Genomic DNA, 22068 nt, shown 5'->3' with positions numbered 1-22068 from the left:
CTCCTACTTTATTGAGAAAATAAAGGCCATGTGTTGGAATCTCCCTCTTCTTTTTCCAATTCTACACTTCAAATCACCAAAAAAATCAACCCTCTAACTCCCCCAGCTCCCAACAATCTTCTCACAATCCTCTTTCTAGTCTCAGAGGAAGAGTGGCTCTTCTCCTTGATATCACCTGCCCCTCTATTGTACCCTTGACCTTATCTTCTATTTCCTGTATGAGATTTCCCCTTCAATTGTCCCATCACCATCTCCCTAATCTTCAGTGTCTCCTTATCCACTAGCTTCTGCCTTATTGTTTATAAATAATCCCCAGACCTCCCCCAACCTTAAAAGAATTCTCTTTATCCTATCACCCAGTTCCCTTGACCAACTTTCTTCTTATACCTCTCCTCTCTTTCATGGCCATACTCCTGGAAAAAAGATACCTGTTTGTACCCATCACTTTATTACCTTTACTTCTCAACCTTTTTCAATTTAGCTTCTGATCTCATCACTCCACTGAAAGTGATACTTCCAAAATTAGCAATGATCTCTTAACTGCAAATCTTGTGATATTTTCTAAGTCCTTGTCTTTCTGGAGCTCTCCTCTGCACTTGACATTGCTGATCACCTCCATCTCTTACATGCTCACTCCTCTTTTGCTTGTTTTTGTGGCATTGCCCTTCACTAGTTTTTCTCCTCCCAGTCTGATCACTCCTTCAGTGTCCTTTATTGGATCACTGTCCCTCCCGCACTACCTCTATTTGGTTATACCTACGGCTCTGTCCTAAGTCCTCTCATCTTCTCTCTATATACCTTCTCCTCGGTAATCTCATCAACCTCCATGGGTTCAAATTTCAACTTCAAGCATGTGGCTAAAAAACCCCAAAACCAAAAAAACAATAAATAGCCCAACCTCTAATGATGAGTCTTTTTAAACTTAGTTAACTGGTTTTCTGACATAGCTGAGTCCGTATCTGAAACCTATAGAAGCTCTCAGAAAATAGGGTCCAGGATAGAGCCAGGGGAAAGTTTGATTAACTGAACCCAGGGGAGCTTAGGAGATCATTATGTTAGACACTATGAGGGGAAAAACAAAGAAGGTTCAAGATCTGATAATGCTTGCTTAACCTAGAAAGAACCAACCCACTGGCATTTTGCACTGGGCTAACACTTCAGAGGAAGACTTGAATTGAGGCTGTCAGAATACCCTAAACAAAAAACTGGACAGAACAAAAGTCACAGTTCTTGATTATTTGTGGCCAGGAAATGTACATGTTTAATTGGTAGCTTGATTGCCACGACCATTTCTGCTGCTTTGCATTTTACTGAAACCTGTTTTGCAGTTCCATTTTTATTATCTGGCTCTTTTTTATCCTTCAAAAAAAAACAAACCTCTAAATTAAAAATAAAGAGAAAGGAAATTTAAAAATTGAAAGAAAAAAAAAACTGATGGAGAGTCAAGTTCCTAAGCATTTGGGCTTAGTGTCTGTTATAGATTAAAAATCCTACTGGGGTCCCATTTTCCAAGTCAGAACTGCGCAACCTATAAATTCACTCTCTGTTCCTTAGTAAAAGGAGACGTGTTCTCATAAGGATGAAATTTTCCTCAATAAACCCCACTATTTCTAACTTCTTATAAGCAAACATGTTTTATTTAGTGTTGCAGTAAACATTACAGAAATTTTTACAAAAGAATTACAAGATTGTAAACACAACAAACTAGTCCTCAAGCTAGATTTAGCCTTTTGTCCCTCCTTTTCTATCCCTTTCTTTACCATCACATGCTCTGATCAGATTGAAACAGCATAAACCTTATTGACTCATTTTCTCATTCCTATGAATGTTGGTTGGCTTACATATCCTGACAATGATCATGTCACCTTCCATGGCTTCCCAATGCCCAGGTAAAAAAGTCCAAACTTTTTAGTCTAACATTTAAAGACCTTCCACAATTGGAACTTAATAACCTATCTGACCAGATCTTGTTCTACTCTTCTATGTGACCTCTTTTTTTTTTTAACTTAGCCAGACTATTCTACTCATTGTCCATGACTACAATATACTCATTCTTGCCTTTGAACTCTTGTTCATGCCCATAAAACACAAAACATAGTTACTAGGCACTTTCATTCTTCTTTTCACTTCATGCTCCATTCATTTCACTTTTCACTGACCCAATTCTTTCTAATCCTTTGAGATCTTCCTTCTCTATTACTACCTTCACCATGCAAGATGTCTCAATCCATAGGATTTCATTCTGTGAACTAACAGCATTTATTGTCCTATAATTCATTTGACTTTAGGTGTTCGTAGAGCTTTTTGTGACATGCTACTCAGTAATACCTTTTACATCGTTATTTTATATTATTTAATTTTTGAGTTATGTTTGTCACATCTTTCCTATTACACTAGAAAGGCCTTGAGGTCAGGAATAGCACATTAACCTGTGTAGCTTCAACTGATTATGGCACAACATTGTATGTTTAGTAGATGCTGAACACATATTTGTTGAATGGATAGACAGATATACTGTGCCACTGAAGTTTCCAAGGGCACCTCCTTGAAAATACCATATCATCTTATTTTCTTTATATAATTTTTATTTCAGAAAAAAAGTAAAAGTAATATTGATATATGTATAAAAAGTCATAAATAGTATTCTTCATAATAGTTTTCAGACTTTGCCTAGTGTACAGAAATGAGTTGTTCTCATTCAGCTTTGAAAAAAACTTGATCTGCCAATCCTTTGGCATCTTAATCTATATAGCCTTTTAAATGCTAAAAATATTAAGGCATTCAGGAGTGAGAACTTCTGCGTAGCATCATAGATTTAGAGCTAGAAGTGACCTTGGTGTCATGGCCAACTACATCTTTTTATTTTAAATAGATAAAGAAGCTGAGTCTTAGGAAAGTTAAGTTACTTGCCTGAAGCCATAGAAAAACTAATTTGAATCCAAGTCCTCTATCTTTAAGTCCAGTGCCCTTTCCACTAAACCAATATTTGACACTGTTGATCGTCCTTTTTTCTTAATACTCTCGTCTGCCTAGATGTCTATGCCACTACTCTATCCTGATTTTCCTTATCAGTCTTTTATGGAATCTAGTTCCAGGTGAGCCCCACTAATGGTATGTGTCCCCCAAGTCTCTTTCCTTGGTCATCTTCTTTTCTCTCTATACTGTTTCACTTGGTGAATTCATCCATTCCAATCATCTCTATGATGACGATTCTCCGATCTATTTATCTAGTCCTAGATTTTCTCCTGACCTCCAGAACTGCATTTCCAATCGCTTATTGGATGTCTCAAATTGGATACACTGTGGACTTCATAAACTTAATATATCAAAATCTAAACTTATTACCTTTCCCCTAAAGCCTCCTCCCCCTTCTGAAATTCTCTATTGCTGTTGAGTGGAATAACCATCCTCCCAGGCTCAGAATCTGAGTGTCATCCCCTCCTCCTCACTCTCTCAGCCCTCCATTCTGTTGCTAAGGAGGCCTGTCAACACCTTTGCAATACCTGTCCTCTTGTCTGACTCTGCCACCACTCTGGTATGGTACAGGCCCTCAACATCTCACTGCTGGATTTGTGGCAATGACCTGCTGATTTGTCTCCCTGTCACAAGTTTTTCCTCACTCCAGTACATCTTCTACTTAGTCAAATTAACCTTCTCTAAACCACATATCTGACTATGTCACTCTTCTCCCCTCCCCCATTCAATAAACTGCATTGGTTCCATATTCCTTCCAGAATCAAATAGAAAATCCTTTGGCATTCAGAGCCCTTCCCTGGCCCCATCCTATCTTTCAAGTTTTCTTTTTTCCCTTTTTCTTTCTTTCTTTTTTTTTTGTGAGGCAATCGGGGTTAAGTGACTTGCCCAGGGTCACACAGCTGGTAAGTATCATGTATCTGAGGCCAGATTTGAACTCAGGTCCTCCTGAATCCAGGGCTGGTGCTCTATCCACTGTGCCACCTACCTGCCCCTTCTTTCTAGTTTTCTTAACATGTTCTTCTTCTCCCTTCCTCTATATGCTACAATCCAATAATATTTGTTTCCTTGCTGGTTCTCAGCTCGGATACTTCATCTCCTGACTCCGGGCATTTTCTCTGGTTGTCCCCTACCCCTGGAATGGTTTCCCTTTTCATCTCAGTCTCCTGGCTTCCTTCAAGTCCCAGCTGAAAATCCTACCTACTACAAGAAATTCCAGATCTCCTTCAGTATTTGTGGCTGCCCTCTGTTGATTATCTTCAAATTATCCTGTATATGTCTTGTTCATACACAATTGTTTTTTGTTATCTCATTCGATTGTGAGCTCCTTGAGGGCAGGGACAGATTTTGCCTTTCTTTGTTTCCTCAATGCTTAGCCCAGTGTCTGGTACATAGAAGGTGCTTAACAAATGCTTATTGATTGACAACAAACTATCTTCCTGTTGAGCATGTCACATTACAGATATTAGTTGTAGATCATTTATTTAAGGGCAGCTAGGTGACACAGTGGATAGAGTACTGGCCTTGGAAACAGGGAGACTCATCTTTCTGAGATCAAATCTGGCCTCAGACACTAATTGTGTGATCCTGGGCAAGTCACTTAAACCTATTTGCCTCAGTTCCCTCATTTGTAAAATGAGCTGCAGAAGGAAATGGCAAACCACTCCAGTATCTTCCAAGAAAACCCTAATGGGGTCATGAAGAGTTGAATATGACTGAATGACAACATTTATTTTAAAAAAAACCTCGTAATATATAATTTTAATTGAGTTATGTAAACTTGCATCCTATACATCTAGTTTATAAATATTAATACTTTGTATTTTTGTCCTTTTTTGTTGTTGTTTGTGTGTGCATTTCTTTAGTGGCTAGAAATGCTGAAGAACTAAATGTTATACAGAGTTGGGGGAGGGAGAAGAAGAAAGACACCAATGGCATTTAACTGTCACTTTGCAATGGGTAATGACTATGTCCTTGAGGCGTATATTCTGCCATTTCTGAAACCAATAAAAAAAAGGGGTGTAGTGAAATAGAAATGAGGGGCTACAGTTGCCATTTAAAAATCTTTCTACATGTATCTATCAATATGTATGTGTATATAGGTATGTATATGTGATCAAGACCTCTAATTTTACAGGAATGGGAAATGTCACAGAAATAGGAAAATATTCAAATATAAACCATATGATTTCATTTCCTCTTGACATGCAGGTGATCCTTAGTTCATGGAGGATATGCCAAAGGAGTGCAAGTTCTAGCAGGTCCTACAAATTTGGAAAGGTTTTAAGGAGAGGTCCAGCAAAAGAATGTATTTCTGTTATCCAAGGATCAGCCCACATAAGTTTGAAAAGACTCCTCACTAAACTGGCTGCAGAAACTTGCAAATACTCTGCTAAAAGGCACTATGATATGTGCTATTAGCATCAGAACCTACATTAAAGAAGCCATACATCCTACAACAATCAAAGTACAAATGATTTTGATATGAAATCAAATTCATGATGTTTTTTCTTTAATAGAAGGCCTGATATGGATACGATAATTTCTCTGTTATAAAGTACTAGGACATTGGATCCATGAGTGCTTTGCTTTATTAATTTTGTCCTATTGCTGTGTGTATTATTCATAACTACATTATAAGTATATACTATAATATGTATTATATGTGTTATATATTATAACTATATTATTAGTTTAATTATACTTTTATAGCATCCTGTACATTTGACTTTACCTTAGTTTGTACATTAAGCAAATTGGCAACTTCCCCAAGGCTTGCTCTGATCAAGTTGTGACTTTCTAGATTGCTTCATATTGGCGGCAGAGGATTCAGAAATGAAGACTCAGCTCATACTCACTGTGACTGTGTCGCTGGCAGGGAACGTCTAATAATTGAATGAACTTGTCTATAAACATCCAACTTAGACATACATCGGCAGGAGGTGTGATTGGCAAAACTGATGGTAACTGGTTTGGGGCCATGGGAGAGAGGTACTGTAATTTCAAACAGCTACAGAGAAAAGGAAAAAAAAGAAGCAGCAGCAATTATATAGAATCTGTTGACAAATGTAATGGAAATTCAGTTATTTTGTTTTTATTAAATATTATACATGTGATAATATACCTTTAACTTCTGTGAATATTATATTAGAATATTTTACTTTTTGCCATCTTTATCTCATTGTAGTGAACATTTAAAATCTTTTTAGTGATAGGAGCAATTTGGACATTTATTTTAGTGTAAACAAATGTTGAATACTTTTAAAGGAACCTTTAGAAAAGTATTATAAATGCATCCATCTTGTTACCAAATTATGAGTTTATAGCAATAATGGGTTTAACTCAAGACATTCAATATAATTTTAATATAATATAATAATATAATAATAATTAATATAGATATAATTTAATATAATATGAGTTCAGTTACCAATTTGTTTTGTGATTTGGGATCAGTTTTACATGATCTCCCTACAAGGTTTCCTGTTACATTGAGAACTTATTCATAATATATCTTAAAATAAAAAAGAATGCAATGAATGCTTACTAACATGCATTACTAATGAGCAGACAATGATATTTTAATGCGAAAAAAGTTTCAGTTATAGTGAACGAAAGTAAGCTCAATCTTAAGGATTTTACTTAATGCCGAGGGCAGAGATTTATGAAATTATCTTAGACCATAACAAGTCTGTTTTGGATTTCCTATTCATAAAAAATTCCAATTTTTCTTTCCTCTAAGAATATTTATTTCTTATGAAACATAAAAATAAGAAAATGTGTAAGTAAAACTCCAGAACCTTTAAATATAAATTCCAGAAGAATAATATCACAGAATGAAATGAAGTGCTAAATGCCTGATGAGGTTAGACTTTGAAATTTTAACTATAATTGGACTTTTTTCATACTGGCATTTTTTGTATTGAGATAATGGAAATACCATTAGAACTAAGAAAGCTATGTGCCCTCCAGTCACTTGCTATGACCTCGAAGTTAGAGATGGGATTTGGTTTGGAAGACAGATTTAGGGATGGGGTTGCATTAATTACCTGCAATAATTTAGGTAACGGCAAAACTGGTTAATCTATCCCCATCCCTTACTCTGTTTTTCCAAGCCAAATCTCTTGACTCGGTTTTTATTTTTACACTTGTAAAATATATAATACATACATACATACATACATATAGACTTTCAAAAAAATCTTTGTACATATTTGAATATATGTATTCATGTATATAAACATAAGCATACATATCTATATGTACATACATGTGGCAGAGGTAGGTGGCTATATTTTGGGGCAGGCAAACCTAAGATTCCACTGGTATAGGAAGCTTCAACTGTGGACATTATTTTTCACTGAAACTCCGTTTACTGATTCATTTCAGTAACCATATGCAATAGTTTTAGAGAGCTGAAAGGGGCCACTACTATATGATAGTGACAGGTCTTCAATCTTGGTCTTCCTCACTTTGAGGCCAGTTATGACATGCATTTAGGACATAGATTTAATTTCTTATATGTTTTTTCATGTGGGGTTAGGAATTGGACCTATGATTTTATCGTACTTGGAATTCCCAGATAAGGAAATCTTTTCACAAATTCAAGTTGGCATCTTCTCTGTGACACAGAGACTTACAGAATTGTCTAGGCCATTGAGAGGTTAAGGGACTTGCCCCAGGTATATAGACTGTTAGTATGAGTTAGAAGTAGGATTTTAATTCATTTCTTCCTGGCTCTGAGGCCAGCTCTCTGTCTATTATTGTTGTTCAGTTATTTCAGTCATGTCTGACCCTTCATGATCCCATTTGGGGTTTTCTTGGCAAAGACATTGGAGTGGTTGACCATTCCTTCTCCAGCTCATTTTTCCAGATGAGGAAACTGAGGCAAACAGGGTTAAGTGATTTGCTCAGGGTCACACAGCTACTAAGTGTCTGAGGCTGGATTTGAACTAAAGTCTAATGACTCTAGGCCCAGCATTTTATTCACTGCACTACATAAGTGTCTTCTCAGATCATTATACCAGGCTAACTCTAACTTTTTTTTTAATGTGAATGTCACTACAAGATTTAGCTACTCTAAACATCCAATTGCTCCTATATTTCTGGATATTTTTTTCTGTGTACAAATATTATCCATGCAGAATGAGGAAGTTATAAGAATATACTAATAAAGATCAGCATTATAGCTATTGTCCAGTTTTATTTTTAGAAACAGTAAGGTGGCAAAATGGATAGAGCACTGGGCTTGGAGTTAGTAAGATCTGAATTCAAATTCAGCCTCAAACACTTATACTGTGTGACCCCGGGTAACTCACTTGACCTCCATTTGCCTCAGTTTCCTTAACTGTAAAACAAGAATGCTAATAATAACAACTAATTCCCAGTGTTTTGTGAGTATCAAATGAGATAATATTTATAAAGTGCTTGGTACATAGCGAGTAACTTGTTTCCTTCCTTCTAATAGAGAAATTCTATCTTAGCCATGGAGATAAACCATGCCATAAGGTAGATCAGTACACCTGAGAGAACTACAGTAACATCAAGAATGGAACCAATTAATGACATTTCTATGATGTTTAAAGTCTGCAAAATACTATATGTGCATTCCTTCATTTGAGCTTCACAATAATGCTGCGAGATAGCTCCAAAAGTGATTATTATTCCCATTTTATATGTGAGAAAACTGAGGATAAGAAAAGTCACATGATTTAATAAGTGCCAAAGGTAAGATTTCAAGCCAAGTCTTTCTGGCTCCAAGTCCAGTACTCTAATCATAGGTGTTCAGAGAGCATGGGCTGGTATACCCACAACTCCAACTCCATTCATCAGCAGAATAAAGATCAAGTAAGTGAAAATCCTTTGAGAAATCTGCTACCTGACTATGAATATTTGTTTTTCTTTTTTCCTTTCTAATGTTTCTATCTGAAAAAATAGAGAGGAGGGGGTGTTACAGTGTCTACAGTAACTTTAAATGGAATTTCTCTTTCTTTCTCTTGTGTTGGGCTTTGTCAGTAATATATAGAAATGCCAATGATTTATGTGGGTTTATTTTATATCCTGCAGCTTTGCTAAAGTTGTTTGTTATTTCAAGTAGTTTTTTACTTGATTCTCTAGGCTTCTAAGTGTATCATCCTATCATCTGCAAAGAGTGATAGTTTTGTTTCTTCTTTTCCTATTCTAATACCTTCAATTTCGTTTTCTTCTCTTACTGCTAAAGCTAACATTTCCAGTACAATATTGAACAATAGTGGTGATGATGGAAAAAATACCACACCGTTGAAATTATGCATCTCATGGTATTAAATCATATGCATCTCATGGTATTAAATCAATTTTTCCTAAAATTCAAATTATTCTTTCAGTATTTTGAGTGGAGAGAAAAAAGCGGGGGGGGGGGAGTCAAAGATTTTATTTCACTTAATGAAAAAAGATAGGGAGAGATTTCCCTCATCTACTTAGAGTAAATGAAATAGACATTTATGCAAAGCTCTGCCGTAAGAAGAATGATGCCTGCTTCATTGGCTGCTCAACAAACATAGTAATTCAACAAATATTTGTAAACAAAGGTATTCTTACATTTAGGTGCTCTTTCTGCTCTCTCTACATATTTTTTCATATATGTATATATGTATGTATATATGTACAGTCTTTCTGGGGAGAATAGCATGCCAGATAATACAGGAAAAAGAACCTTGAGATGTATAAAAGTAGCACTTGCTACTTCAGTAAGTTTCTTTTATTTTACAAGTGCTTGCATGATAGTTTTAAGTACTATAAAAGAAGAAACAAGGCATATCTCCACACAGAGACAAAATAGAAACACATAAAATAACTGTACAGATAAAGGAAATAATTGCAAGGGTAATTAGTGAACAAAGTCTGTCTGGATTATGTTTGCGGAATAAAGACTGCAAACATTCAGAAGAAAGTGAACCCTTCACTTTGAATTAAAAGAAAAGAGGTATATGGTGTGATAGATAGCTTATGGAAAGACTAGAAAATTGGAAGAGTTAGCAAGAAAGGAAGTTAATTTGGTGTAGTTTTCTTTTAGCCAAATGACAATGTTCAGAGCATTTCTTTCAGTTGCAAGGAAAATGAAAGGTTGTTTTTTTTTTGGGTTTTTTTGGTAGCTTATTAAAATCACTGATCAAGATAAGGGAACAAATCTACTGATTGTTATGTTTTAACAAATAAAAACTAAAATTAAATTGACATCAGATGGTGAAATGTATCAAGTGATCCACACAAAGTACAATGTTTAGGCTATGTCTTAATACATCACTGGACAACTAAGCATTTAGTAATAGGAGCCAATGGGATCAAGAAGGATAGACAGTCCAAAAAACAAGCTACAACAAAATTTTCTTAATGGAGAGCATAGAAAAATATACCTCCTCCTGAACTGTAGAAAGTAAAGAAGAATTAAGAAGCTTCTTGATGAGGGAGAAACTTAACAAAAAAACCCCAAGAGCTTGATAACTAGTCCCATCACTTCTGACAAATAAAGGGAGAAGAAATGGAAGCGGTGTCAGATTTTATATTCTTGGGCTCAAAGATCACTGCAGATGGCAACTGTATCCCTGAAATAAAAAGACATTTGCTCTTTGGAAGGAAAGCTATGACAAATCTGGACAGTATATATAAAAGGAGAGACATCACCTTGCCAACAAATGTCTATATAATCAAAGCTATGGTTTTTTTTCCAGTAGCAATGTATTGCTGTTAGAGTTGGAGTTTAAGGAAAGCCGAGTGCCACAAAATTGATGCTTTTAAAATGTGGCGCTGGAGAAGACTTTTGAGAGTCCCTTGGACCATCACAGATGCTCCTTTTTAAAAAATGTACTTTAAAGTGTTAAGTGGTGCTAAAAAAAAATGTATTTTTTTTATTTTGGGTGAGGCAATTGGGGTTAAGTGACTTGCCCAGAGTCACACAGCTAGTGAGTGTTATGTGTCTGAGGCTGGATTTGAACTCAGGTCCTCCTGACTCCAGGGCCAGTGCTCTATCCACACTGCGCCACCTAGCTGCCCCCAAAATCTATTTTATTAAAAAAAAAGTATCTGCTCATTCCAGTAACACTAGAAAAATCACAACATAAGGTAACAGGAAAAGTTCTAATACCCAGCCTCCTAGATGCAATTTAATGCTATTTCCTAGTAATGTATTGGATGCTCCATTCTCACCATCAAAAAAGAGGGCAAATATAGTGATATTTCAAATCAATGGGGTGTTTATCTTTGCTTAGCAACAGCTATAAAGTAGTAGTTTCTATTTCCATTTATCTTTTGATCTACTAAAGAAAAAAAAAACATGATACTTCCTCAATCGCAAGGTCCTGAAGTATAACTGTATGAAAATATGAAAGGGAATGTTTGTTTGGAGACAAGGATGAATGGGAACCACTGTGTGTGTGTGTGTGTGTGTGTGTGTGTGTGTGTGTGTGTGTGTGTGAGAGAGAGAGAGAGAGAGACAAAGAGAGATAGAGAGAGACAGAGATAGAGACAGAGAGAGACAGAGGCAGAGCGAGAGGAAGGAAGAGGAGTAAATAATAACAGAAATTATATTTACATAGCACAAAATCCTTTAGTCTCTCAACATACCCTGGAGGTAGGTTCTATTGTTATTCCCATTCTATAGATGAGGAAGGAGACTGGGGTACTCTGAGGTTAAGTGACTTGCCCAGGGTCACACAGATGGTCAAATGTCTAAGGCCATATTTGAACACAGGTCTTTTAGGTCCAGCATTCTCTTTCCACTGCACTTGTATGCATAGACTTATATGTATGTATATCAATAATAGTGAGTCAGTCATGAAGCACTTACTCAGTGTCTACTATGTGCTAAAGATACAAAGAAAGGCAAAAAAAGTCCCTGTTCTCATCAAGGAACTCATGATCTAATGGGAAAACAAGAGGAAAACAACTATGTACAATAAGATATATACAGGATAAACTGGAATAATCAACAGTGGAAAGATAGCATAATTAAAGGGAGTCTGGAAAGGCCTCTTATAGAACATAGTAATTTAGCTGGGACTGGAAGGGAACCAGGCAAGTCATGCGGCTAAGATGAGAGCAGAGAACATTCTAGTAATGGGGGACAGCCAGTGAAAATGCCTAGACTCTGGAGATGGAAAAGCAAAGAGGCCAGTGTTACTTGATTGCCAAATATATGAGGGTGAGTAAGGTGTGAATGGGAGGAAATTATGAAGGGCTTTAAAAGCCAAATAGAGGATTTTGTATTTGATTCTAGAAGATCTAATAGAAGTGTTGGGGAGCCAAGGAGGTTTGTACCTGCATTGCTCTCGGAGTGGGGATGATGGCATGCAATGTGGAGAGACTTGAGTCAGGAAGATAAACCAGCAGGCTTTGCAGTCTTTCAGGTTTGAGGGGATGAAAACCTGCTGTGATGCAGCACCACAACCTAGGTGTCATGCTCAACTTCTCACTCTTTCCTGCCTCCAAAATCCATTCTGTTACTAAGGCCTATTGATTTTCCCTTCATAACATCTCTCCTATGTATCCCTTTTTCACCCCTGACATTGCCACTACTCTGGCTCAGGGCTTTATTCCCTAATTCCTGGATAACTGCAGTAACCTGCTGCTTTATCTCCCTTCCTCAGGTCTGTCTCCACTCTAGTCAATCCTTCACTCAGCTGTCAAATCAATTTTCTTTTTTTTTTTATAATTTTTTTTTCCTTTTTGGTGAGGCAATTGGGGTTAAGTGACTTGCCCAGAGTCACACAGCTAGTGAGTGTTATGTGTCTGAGGCTAGATTTGAACTTGGGTCCTCCTGACTCTAAGGTCAGAGCTCTACCCACTGTAACACCTAGCTGCCCCCAAATCAATTTTCTTAAAAGCACAAATTTAACTATGTTACCTCCCCTATCCCTATTCAATGAACTTCAAGGACTCCCTGTCACCTCCAGAATCAAATATAAGATCCTCTGTTTGGCATTCAAAGTCTACACAACCTGGCCCTCTCCTACCTTTCTGCTCTTCTTATACCTTATTTCCCAGCACATGTCCCTAGATCCAGAGACACCAGCCTAGCTGTTCTTCATACAAGACACTTCATTTCCTGACTCTAAGCATATTCACCAGCTCTCTCCCAGGCCTAGAATTCTCTCCCTCCTCATCTCTTCCTCCGGACTTCCCTAGCTGCCATCAAGTCCTGGCTAAAATCCCATTTTCTACAAGTAACTTTTCCTGCTAACCCTTAACATTATTGCCTTCTATCTCTTGATTACTTCCAGTGTGTACTGTGCATGTCTTATTTGCTCATGGTTGTTTTCATGATTCCTCTCTCATTAGACTACTTGAGCATTAGACTCATTAGAGCTACTTGAGATAAGTATTTAGTGACTGGCACATAGCTGACATTCAATAAATACTTATTGACTGACTGATGAGGGAAGCATATTTGGCATGCCACGAAGGTAAAATTGATAAGAATTGGCATTAGATTGCATGTGAGGATGAGAGAGTATGGAGTCAAGGAAGATACCTAGGTTTTGAGTCTGGGTGACTGGGAGGACATCCCCTCACCAATAACGGGATTCTTGATATTATGAATTTCCCATTTCTCTATTTCTCATCCTCAACAAAACAATTGGATTGGTTAGATAACATTATAATTTGGTAGGAGAAATGATACAAGGACAGAAAGACAAAGGAGAGGCCGTGTAGTCTTGTAATGAAGAGAAGGGAAGCTTTAAGTACTTGGTGACTAGCAGAACACCCAGCCTCGTGCCATAAACATAGAAATAAATTAAGTTGATGGAGTCTATATGGAGCATGAATATGACAAATAAACTCATTTATAACAGCTACACTCTAGGAATAATCTCACTAGGGGTATACAGGTAGATTTCTATGACTATGATATCTAATTTGTAATTATTCCTTAAGTATTCTCACCTCACATTGATCACTTCCTTGCTTTGGGGATTGACACTATTTTGTAATGTGTATATAGCTTATGTTCTCTATTTTTAAAATAGCTTTATCTTGTTTTTGCATACAGATTCAGCCACTTGCAACATGTTCTTATCAGTAAAGTATTCTGTACTGTTAAAACTGTGGAGTGTTGTTAGGAAAGAATTATGCAGGGTAGGTGTTTAATTCATGTTTATTGAATTACTCATTGACCTAGACTGGTCAGCTCCTACGATATTTTCTCACCATGCAAACAAACACAGCCCTGAGGTTTAGTTTCAGCATATGAGCAAAATACTTTCAATTAAAAATTAGAACCAGCTAATTTACAGCTGGCCCCATGGCACTTTACTAAAGTAAATGCTTTTTCCTGACCTGTGAAAAACAGTCAGATCTGTATAGGCAGAATGAGAAAGAAGAGTGCAAAAATTACCTAGTGGATTTGGGATAGTCGAGACTACAGCACAGTTTTCTAAAGTAGGATCTATGTAACCTATGGGGAAGTGCAGGACAATTATTTAGGGGTGTCAGAAGTAAATATTTGAACTTCTATTTATATTCACTTCTACTTTAAAAATAAATTGATTTTTTACTGATTGACACTGTCACTTTGTTGTTGTTCAGTTGTTTCAGTCATGTCCAATTCTTTGTGGCCTCATTTGGGGTTTTCTTGGCAAAGATATTGGAGTGACTTGCCATTTCCTTCTCCAGCTCATTTCACGGATGAGGAAACTAATGCAGAGTTAAAGGACTTGCCCAGGGTCACACAGCTGGTAAGTGTCTGAGGCCATATCTGAACCCAGGAAGATGAGTCTTCCCAACTGTGGGCCTAGGCACGCTATCCACTGCACCGCCACTGTTACTCTAATTCAACTCATGACAGGAGGGTACTGTGCAGCACATAGTATGCCAGGAATCCTGTGAGATGGTTAGGGGTTCAACAACACGGAAGGTTTGACTGTGGCACCCTTATTCATTTTTTCTCTTTCAGTAGACTGTAAGCCCAAATAGGGTCACGAAGAGTCACCACTAAAAATGACTCAACAGCAACAAAAATGGAAATGTATAATTATGAGGAAAATGTGTATCAAGCAAGATTATCAGTTAAATATTTCTATTTAAAAAAAAAACCTATCTGTTTACAATTATTGGACATACTTCATTTGAAAATTGCAGTTCTACCGGGCTAGTGAGTAAAGTATAAAGTGAATCCCTTTCTCATTGTGATAAAGAAGAAACATTTCTTTTTAATATCTCATTGTGACATAGAGGTGATCACACTGGGTCTCAAAATTGCTGATAGTTGAGAACAAACTCTACCAGTTCCTACTAAACTAGAATGTTTGAAGGATGGATCTGGAGATATCTATCCATTGGCTGAGGACTGGCCTAAGAGCAGAGAGCTCATGAGGGCACTTAATTTTTTCTAACCGTAACAAGCCATGAAAACCATTTCGTGAATACTTAGAGGGCTGATGATCAGCATTCATAGAAAGAAGATCCACTATGCTGAGATGAAATCATGATGTGCTGCCACTTTAATAACTGTCTAATTGGTGTAGAAGGCTTAGATCTTCAGTGTTGTTCATTAAATATTTTTCCTTCTCTCACTTTTCTTTACTTTTTTTTCATTACTTTTTGTAGCTGTCATTTTCTCACTCTGATAGAAAAAAAATGAAAGCTTCACACTCTCTTTCCCTCCCCCTTACTTTTCATACTTAACTTCTCTTTTCCCTGTAAATATGCCAGGATTCTGCTTGGCAAAAGCATCTGAATTGAGAAATCTCTTTATAGTTCATAATTGAAATACTTATTGAGTCAGTGGAAGTACTGAGCCAAAAGAAGGAAGAAAGGACATAATTATTTTTAGAAAAGAATAAATCATTTCTCTGGAACCGTACCTGTTTACTTAGAAACAGAAAAGAAACAGTATTATGATCTAACCATAAAAGTTTGTAACTACCACTACATTTCAGGTCTACACTGTATGTAAGTATATGTATATATTGCATATACATATCTATTCATTTATCTATTCATCCATCTTTCTATCTATTGACATTTAATCATATACCATTTAGTGATAACTTTAATCTGGCACCTACAAGAGTTAGCATAGTGTAATAGAAAGAATATAGAGTTAGAAGTCAAGGAACCTCATTCATGTACCAACTCTCCTTCCAATTAGCTGTGTGTCCATGGGTAGCCACTTTTATGTTTCTGGGAATTCCTTTCCGTATCTGTGATATGAGGATATTTGACTAGCTAGATGTTCACTGATGCCCCTTCCAGTCCTAATGCTCTATGATCCAGAGTAGTGAAAATAAGGGTTTTTTTTTTGTGCCAGGGATTTATTTCCTTTTGATGAATAAATACATATAAAGCAAAACCCTACTTATCCAGCTGGCAATATTAACCATCAAAAATAGCAATGATTCTGGAGGTGAAAAATTATTTGTGTACAATACAACAACAACAACAAAAAGACAGATGTTAAAAAACCCAACTACATTACTCTGTAAAAAAGTGGATGAAATAAATTTTTGCTCAATTTTACATGAGAGATGAAGAGTAGAGGCAGCTACAACAGATTCAATGGTAGGGTAAGGGGCTAGAAGCTGACCAGTGGTCAGGAGTAAGAAGTGAGTGTAGAAAATCATAACAGTTTCCTGAGAGGAGCCAAAGAACTGAAACATTATGGTAATCTATTCTGAAACAGCAGCAAATAGTCTTACACAATTCAATAGCCTCTGGGGTCATCCAAGCATAATAATAGATATTATTAACAATGATTTTTGTTCAGTTGTTTCAGTTATGTCCAACTCTTTGTGATCCCATTTAGGTTTTTCTTGGCAAAAATAGTGGCATGGTTTGCCATTTCCTTCTTCAACTCATTTTAAAGATTGAGGAAAATGAGGCAGAGTCAAGTGATTTGCTCAGGGTCACACAACTAGTAAGTATATGAGGCCATATTTGAACTCAGGTCTTCTTGACTCCAGGCTGCGCACTCTATCCACTGTATCACCTAGCTGCCCTATTAATAATCATACTAAGTTACCGATATAAGAGTTAAAAATTGGGGGTGGAGCCAAGATGGCAGAGTGAAAGCAGTGACTTGCTTGAGCTCTCCCCCAAACCCCTCCGAATACCTGCAAAAAAAATAGCTCTAAACAAATTCTAAAGTAGCAGAACCCACAAAAAGACAAAGTGAAACAAATTTCCAGCCCAAGACAACCTGGATAGTTGATCAGAAGGGTATATCGCGCCAGGCGGGGAGAGGAGTGCAGTTTGGCTTGGGTGCTCAGGCCTCAGTGAACCTGGAGCAGGCCTCAGAGGACTGAATCGCAGGCAGCTGTGGCAGTTTCCAGACTTCTCAACCCATGAACACCAAAGACAACTTAGAAGGTCAATGAGAAAAGTCTGTGACTGCCGTGAAAGAAGGAGCTAGGTCTCACCCGCAAATCCGCAAGAGTGTGGCCTCTGGGGCAGTGGCTGCCTCCTGAGCTTCTGGCCCACAGACTGAGGGGAAATCGAGTGGCTGATCAGAGAGGGATTGAAGGAATCTCTTTGCCAGTGCTGAGGCAGGAATCTCTTGCTCTGCCTGTGCTTGGATCTGGGTCACAGATCTGAGGGGGGGCCTGGGGCGAGGGGGAGTGCTGGCATGGTGGAGCTTGTTGTGGTGGTGGAGAGGAAACACCTCACTCCTTATCATACCACCTTGGAAGAACTGAAAATTTACAGGTCCCTAGAAGTATCTCTGAAAACAGCTGTACAAACCCCTGAAGCTTGGGGCAGTACATTCTCCACATTGGAAGCAGACTCTTACCTTAACAAAGAGTTTAAAACTCAAGTAATTGGCCAGGATCATGAGTAAGCAGTGCAAAAAGAGTCAGACTATATTATCTTACTTTGGTGACAAAGAAGATCAAAACATACAACCAGAAGAAGACAACAAAGTCAAAGCTCCTATATCCAAAGCCTCCAAGAAAAATATGAATCAGTCCCAGGCCTTGGAAGAGCTCAAAAGGGATTTTGAGAAGCAAGTAAGAGAAGTAGAGGAAAAACTGGGAAGAGAAATGAGAGTGATGCAAGAAAATCATGAAAAACAAGTCAACAGCTTGCTAAAGGAGACCCCCAAAAAAAATACTGAAGAAAATAGCACCTTAAAAAATAGCCTAACCCGGGGGCAGCTAGGTGGCACAGTGGATAGAGCACCAGCCCTGAAGTCAGGAGGACCTGAGTTCAAATACGGCCTCAGACCGAACAGTTGACATTTACTAGCTGTGTGACCCTGGGCAAGTCACTTAACCCCAATTGCCTAAAAAGAAAAAAAAAACTGCAAAAACAAGAAAAACTAGCCTAACCCAAATGGCAAAAGAGGTCCAAAAAGCCAATGAGGAGAAGAATGCCCTGAAAAGCAAAATTGGCCAAATGGAAAAGGAAGTCCAAAAGATTACTGAAGAAAATACTTCCTTAAAAATTAGAATTGAGCAATTGGAAGCTAGTGACTTTATGAGAAATCAAGACATTGTAAAACAAATCCAAAAGAATGAAAAATTAGAAAACAATGTGAAATATCTCATTGGAAAAACAACTGACCTGGAAAATAGATCCAGGAGAGAGAATTTAAAAATTATTGGACTATCTGAAAGCCATGATCAAAAAAAGAGGCTAGACATCATCTTTCACGAAATTAGCAAGGAAAACTGCCCTGATATTTTAGAACTAGAGGACAAAATAGAAATTGAAAGAATTCACCAATTTCCTCCTGAAAGGGATCCCCAAAAGAAAACTCCTAGGAATATTGTAGCCAAATTCCAGAGTTCTCAAATCAAGGAGAAAATATTGCAAACAGCCAGAAAGAAACAATTCAAATATTGTGGAAACACAATCAGGATAACACAAGATTTAGTAGCTTCTACATTAAGGGACCGCAGGGCATGGAATATAATATTCTGGAGGGCAAAGGAGATAGGATTACAACCAAGAATCACCTACCTAGCAAAAATGAGTATAATCCTTCAGGGGAAAAAATGGTCATTCAGTGAAATAAGGGATTTTCAAGCATTCTTGATGAAAAGACCAGAGCTGAATAGAAAATTTGACTTTCAAATACAAGACTCAAGTGGAACATGAAGAGGCAAACAGGAAAGAGAAATCATAAAAGACTTATTAAGGTTGAACTGTTTACATTCCTGCATGGAAAGATGATATTTGTAACTCATGAGACTTTTGTCAGTATCAGGGTAGTTGGAGGGAAAAAATTAAATGTATGTATACATATATATAGATAGATAGAGGGCACAGGGTGAGTTGAAGATGAAGGGGTCATATCTGGAGAATAAAATTAAGGGGTGAGAGAGGATTATACTAGGAGAAGAAGAAAAGGAGAGGTAGAACAGGGTAAATTATCTCACAAAAAAACAGAAAAGAAAAGGCTCTTACAGTGGAGGGGAAACGGGGGAAGGTGAGAGGGAATGAGTGAATCTTATTCTCATAGGATTTGACTTAAGGAGGGAATAACATACACACTCAATTGGGTATGGAAATCTGTCTTACCCTATAGGAAAATAGGGGGGAAAGAGAACAAGAGAGTAGGGGGATAATAGAGAGGAGGGCAGATTGGGAAAGGGGGTAATCAGAAGCAAATACTTCTGAGGAGGGACAGGGTCAAAAGAAAGAGTAGAATAAATGGGGGAGGGTAGGATAGGATTCAGGGAAATAGAGTTAGTTTTTCACAGCATGTCTACTATGGAAGTGTTTTGCATAACTGCATATGTATAATCTATATTGAGTTGCTTGCCTTTTCAATGAGGGTAGGTGGGGAGGGAGGGAGAAAATTTGGAACCCAAAGTTTTAAAAACACATGTTTAAAAAAAATGTTTTCACATGCAACTGGGAAATAAGAAATACAGGAAATGGGGTACAGAAATCTATCCTGCCCTACAGGAAAATAGAAGGGGAAGGGGATAAGAGAAGGGGAGGAGAGATAGAAGGGAAGGCAGACTAGGGGAAGGGGTATTCAGAATACATGCCATCTTGGGGTGGGGGGAGGGGCAAGATGGGATGAAAATTTGGAACTCAAAATCTTGTGGAAGTAAATGCTGAAAACTAAAAATAAATAAACTTTTAAAAAAAGAGTTAAAAATTAGGAAATCAGGAAAACTTGGCTTTTCAATGTATTAAAAGTTTGACTTTGGGAAAGTTACTTCCCTATTCTCTCTGATTTTCAACTTCCTCATCTATAAAAAAGAGGGAGTTGGACTAATTGGTCTCTGAAGTTTCTTAAAGCTCTGATGTTCTGTGTTTTTATTATTATGTTGAGTCTAATAATGACGTTAAGTGTTCTCTGTCCTACTGTAATGGTTCAATGAAGCGTTGCGCTCCTTGCATCTTCCAAGGCTGTTCCAGTGCTGCACAAGTTCTGGCAAGACCTACTTAAGTTGGATTGGTTGCATTTATGGGCAGGCCAGTGGACTACGTGTATATATCCAAGGCTAAATGTAGCTATATTGAGAGATGATAATTAAGGTGACTTCTACTTTGTGATGAATCTCTTTGGCCACAACAATTCACAAATATTTTTTTGTAAAGGTAAGAATTGGCAAATCCTTGAAAAATGGAATCAAGTGTACTCTACTTACTGTTAAAAAGCATATGCACACATACATACATACGGGTCTAGATATATGTTCAATAAGAAATGGTTCCAATTCAAAAATTCCAAAATGTAAATGGTTAAGCCTTAGTTAACTGGAAAATCAGCTCATTCAGAATACCTCATTTCCAGAACATTTCAGCTACCTAGAAGCAATATTGCACCCATTATCCATATACTGTGTAATTGATCCTGAAACACTTTAAGATTCAAATTACTCAGATTATATTAAATGGTTGGGAAAACGTGTGCTTGCAAAGACCTACAAAATATAAATTAATTTTGCTTTTGTTATTGATCATACAAATGTGTACAAAACTTATTTTGCATGTAAATATGTTCATAGTTTTCCATGGACATTATTAGATTGATAATCTTGTCTGTACTAAGAGATCCCTTTTATCAAAAGTATTCTAGTACTCCATTTCCTTATTTGTAAAAGATGAAAGGATTAGACTAGATGATTCAGAAAGTTCTCTCAGTTCTGAAAGTTTATAACAATGCCTTTGGAAAATTGTTGTACACATTGAAACCATGTTATTATGGCCATTAGGGACTCTTCCTCTTAGGTAACTGATTTATTTTGAATTATTTATTTCCTGTTTGGACATTTTATATTTTTTATAAACATAAATCCATTTACTTCAAATTTTCAGGTTTGTGGTGATGTCACAGTAGAGGGATAGCAGCATGCCATAGTGGGGAGAGGGCTGGACATGGACTCAGGAAGATCAGACTTCAAGCCCTGCCTCTGACATATGCTCCATGTGTGATGATGGGCAAGTCAGGCCATCTAAAAAAAGAAATCAGTACTGGATACTGTTGTGATACTATACTATAAATCACAAATATGGGGTGATTTTTACAATTCAGAACATATCTTCGTTAAAAGAATCAAGTTTATGAAGTTATTATAGGAGGTACCTAGTTGTACTACGTAATTTTCATTCATTCCTAATATTCTTAAATACCATTCAACATTTTGTCAAACTTTTGGTTATTTTAGTTACATTTTTATTCAACAAATTTTTTTAAAGTTTATTCTGCTATGTTTTACATTAGGTCAGAGAGATGCTTAGAGAGGAGGCTTTGACTGTGGGCACTTAAATTTAGAGGGTGCTAAAAGCACCCTTTTAGCAGTATGGAAACAAATGAGTTTGGCATTTTGTTAGCAAAAATTGGCAGGGACCATATAGTGCATGCTTCCTTTTGGTAATGCAATAAAGAGATGGATCTGGAATTAGAGGACTGAGCTTTTCATCTCTGCCACTTACTATGTTGGCGATTTGGGGAAAATCTCTTCACTTCTTTCCATTTAATTATCCTCATCAAGACAATGACAGTGCTGGATGAAATAAGCTCTAATGTTTCCCCCAACTCCAAATCTATGATTCTATTAATATGGTGTAAGGGAAGGAGAGTGTAACTTTCTATTCTCTGCAGAAGGTGGACTACTATGACCTGCAATGATATAAATGGCTCAGAGTAACAGTTTAGTG

General features: G+C 37.1%; 1 protein-coding gene across 1 annotated transcript in view; it reads right to left on the bottom strand.

Annotated features, from left to right (window-relative positions):
* VEGFC (vascular endothelial growth factor C) overlaps positions 1-22068 on the bottom strand; it is a 155916-nt gene that overhangs the window by 14826 nt on the left and 119022 nt on the right. The window contains exon 4 of the mRNA XM_027837635.1: positions 5832-5983. Within this exon, the coding sequence (XP_027693436.1) occupies positions 5832-5983 (152 nt within the window). The remainder of the gene's footprint in view (positions 1-5831; positions 5984-22068) is intronic.

This window comes from Vombatus ursinus, unplaced genomic scaffold, assembly GCF_900497805.2.
Source record: "Vombatus ursinus unplaced genomic scaffold, bare-nosed wombat genome assembly UNPS02014821.1, whole genome shotgun sequence".
Taxonomy (NCBI): Eukaryota; Metazoa; Chordata; class Mammalia; order Diprotodontia; family Vombatidae; genus Vombatus; species Vombatus ursinus.
The sequence above is the reverse complement of the archived record's forward strand: the minus strand, read 5'-3'. Positions and strand labels throughout refer to the sequence as shown.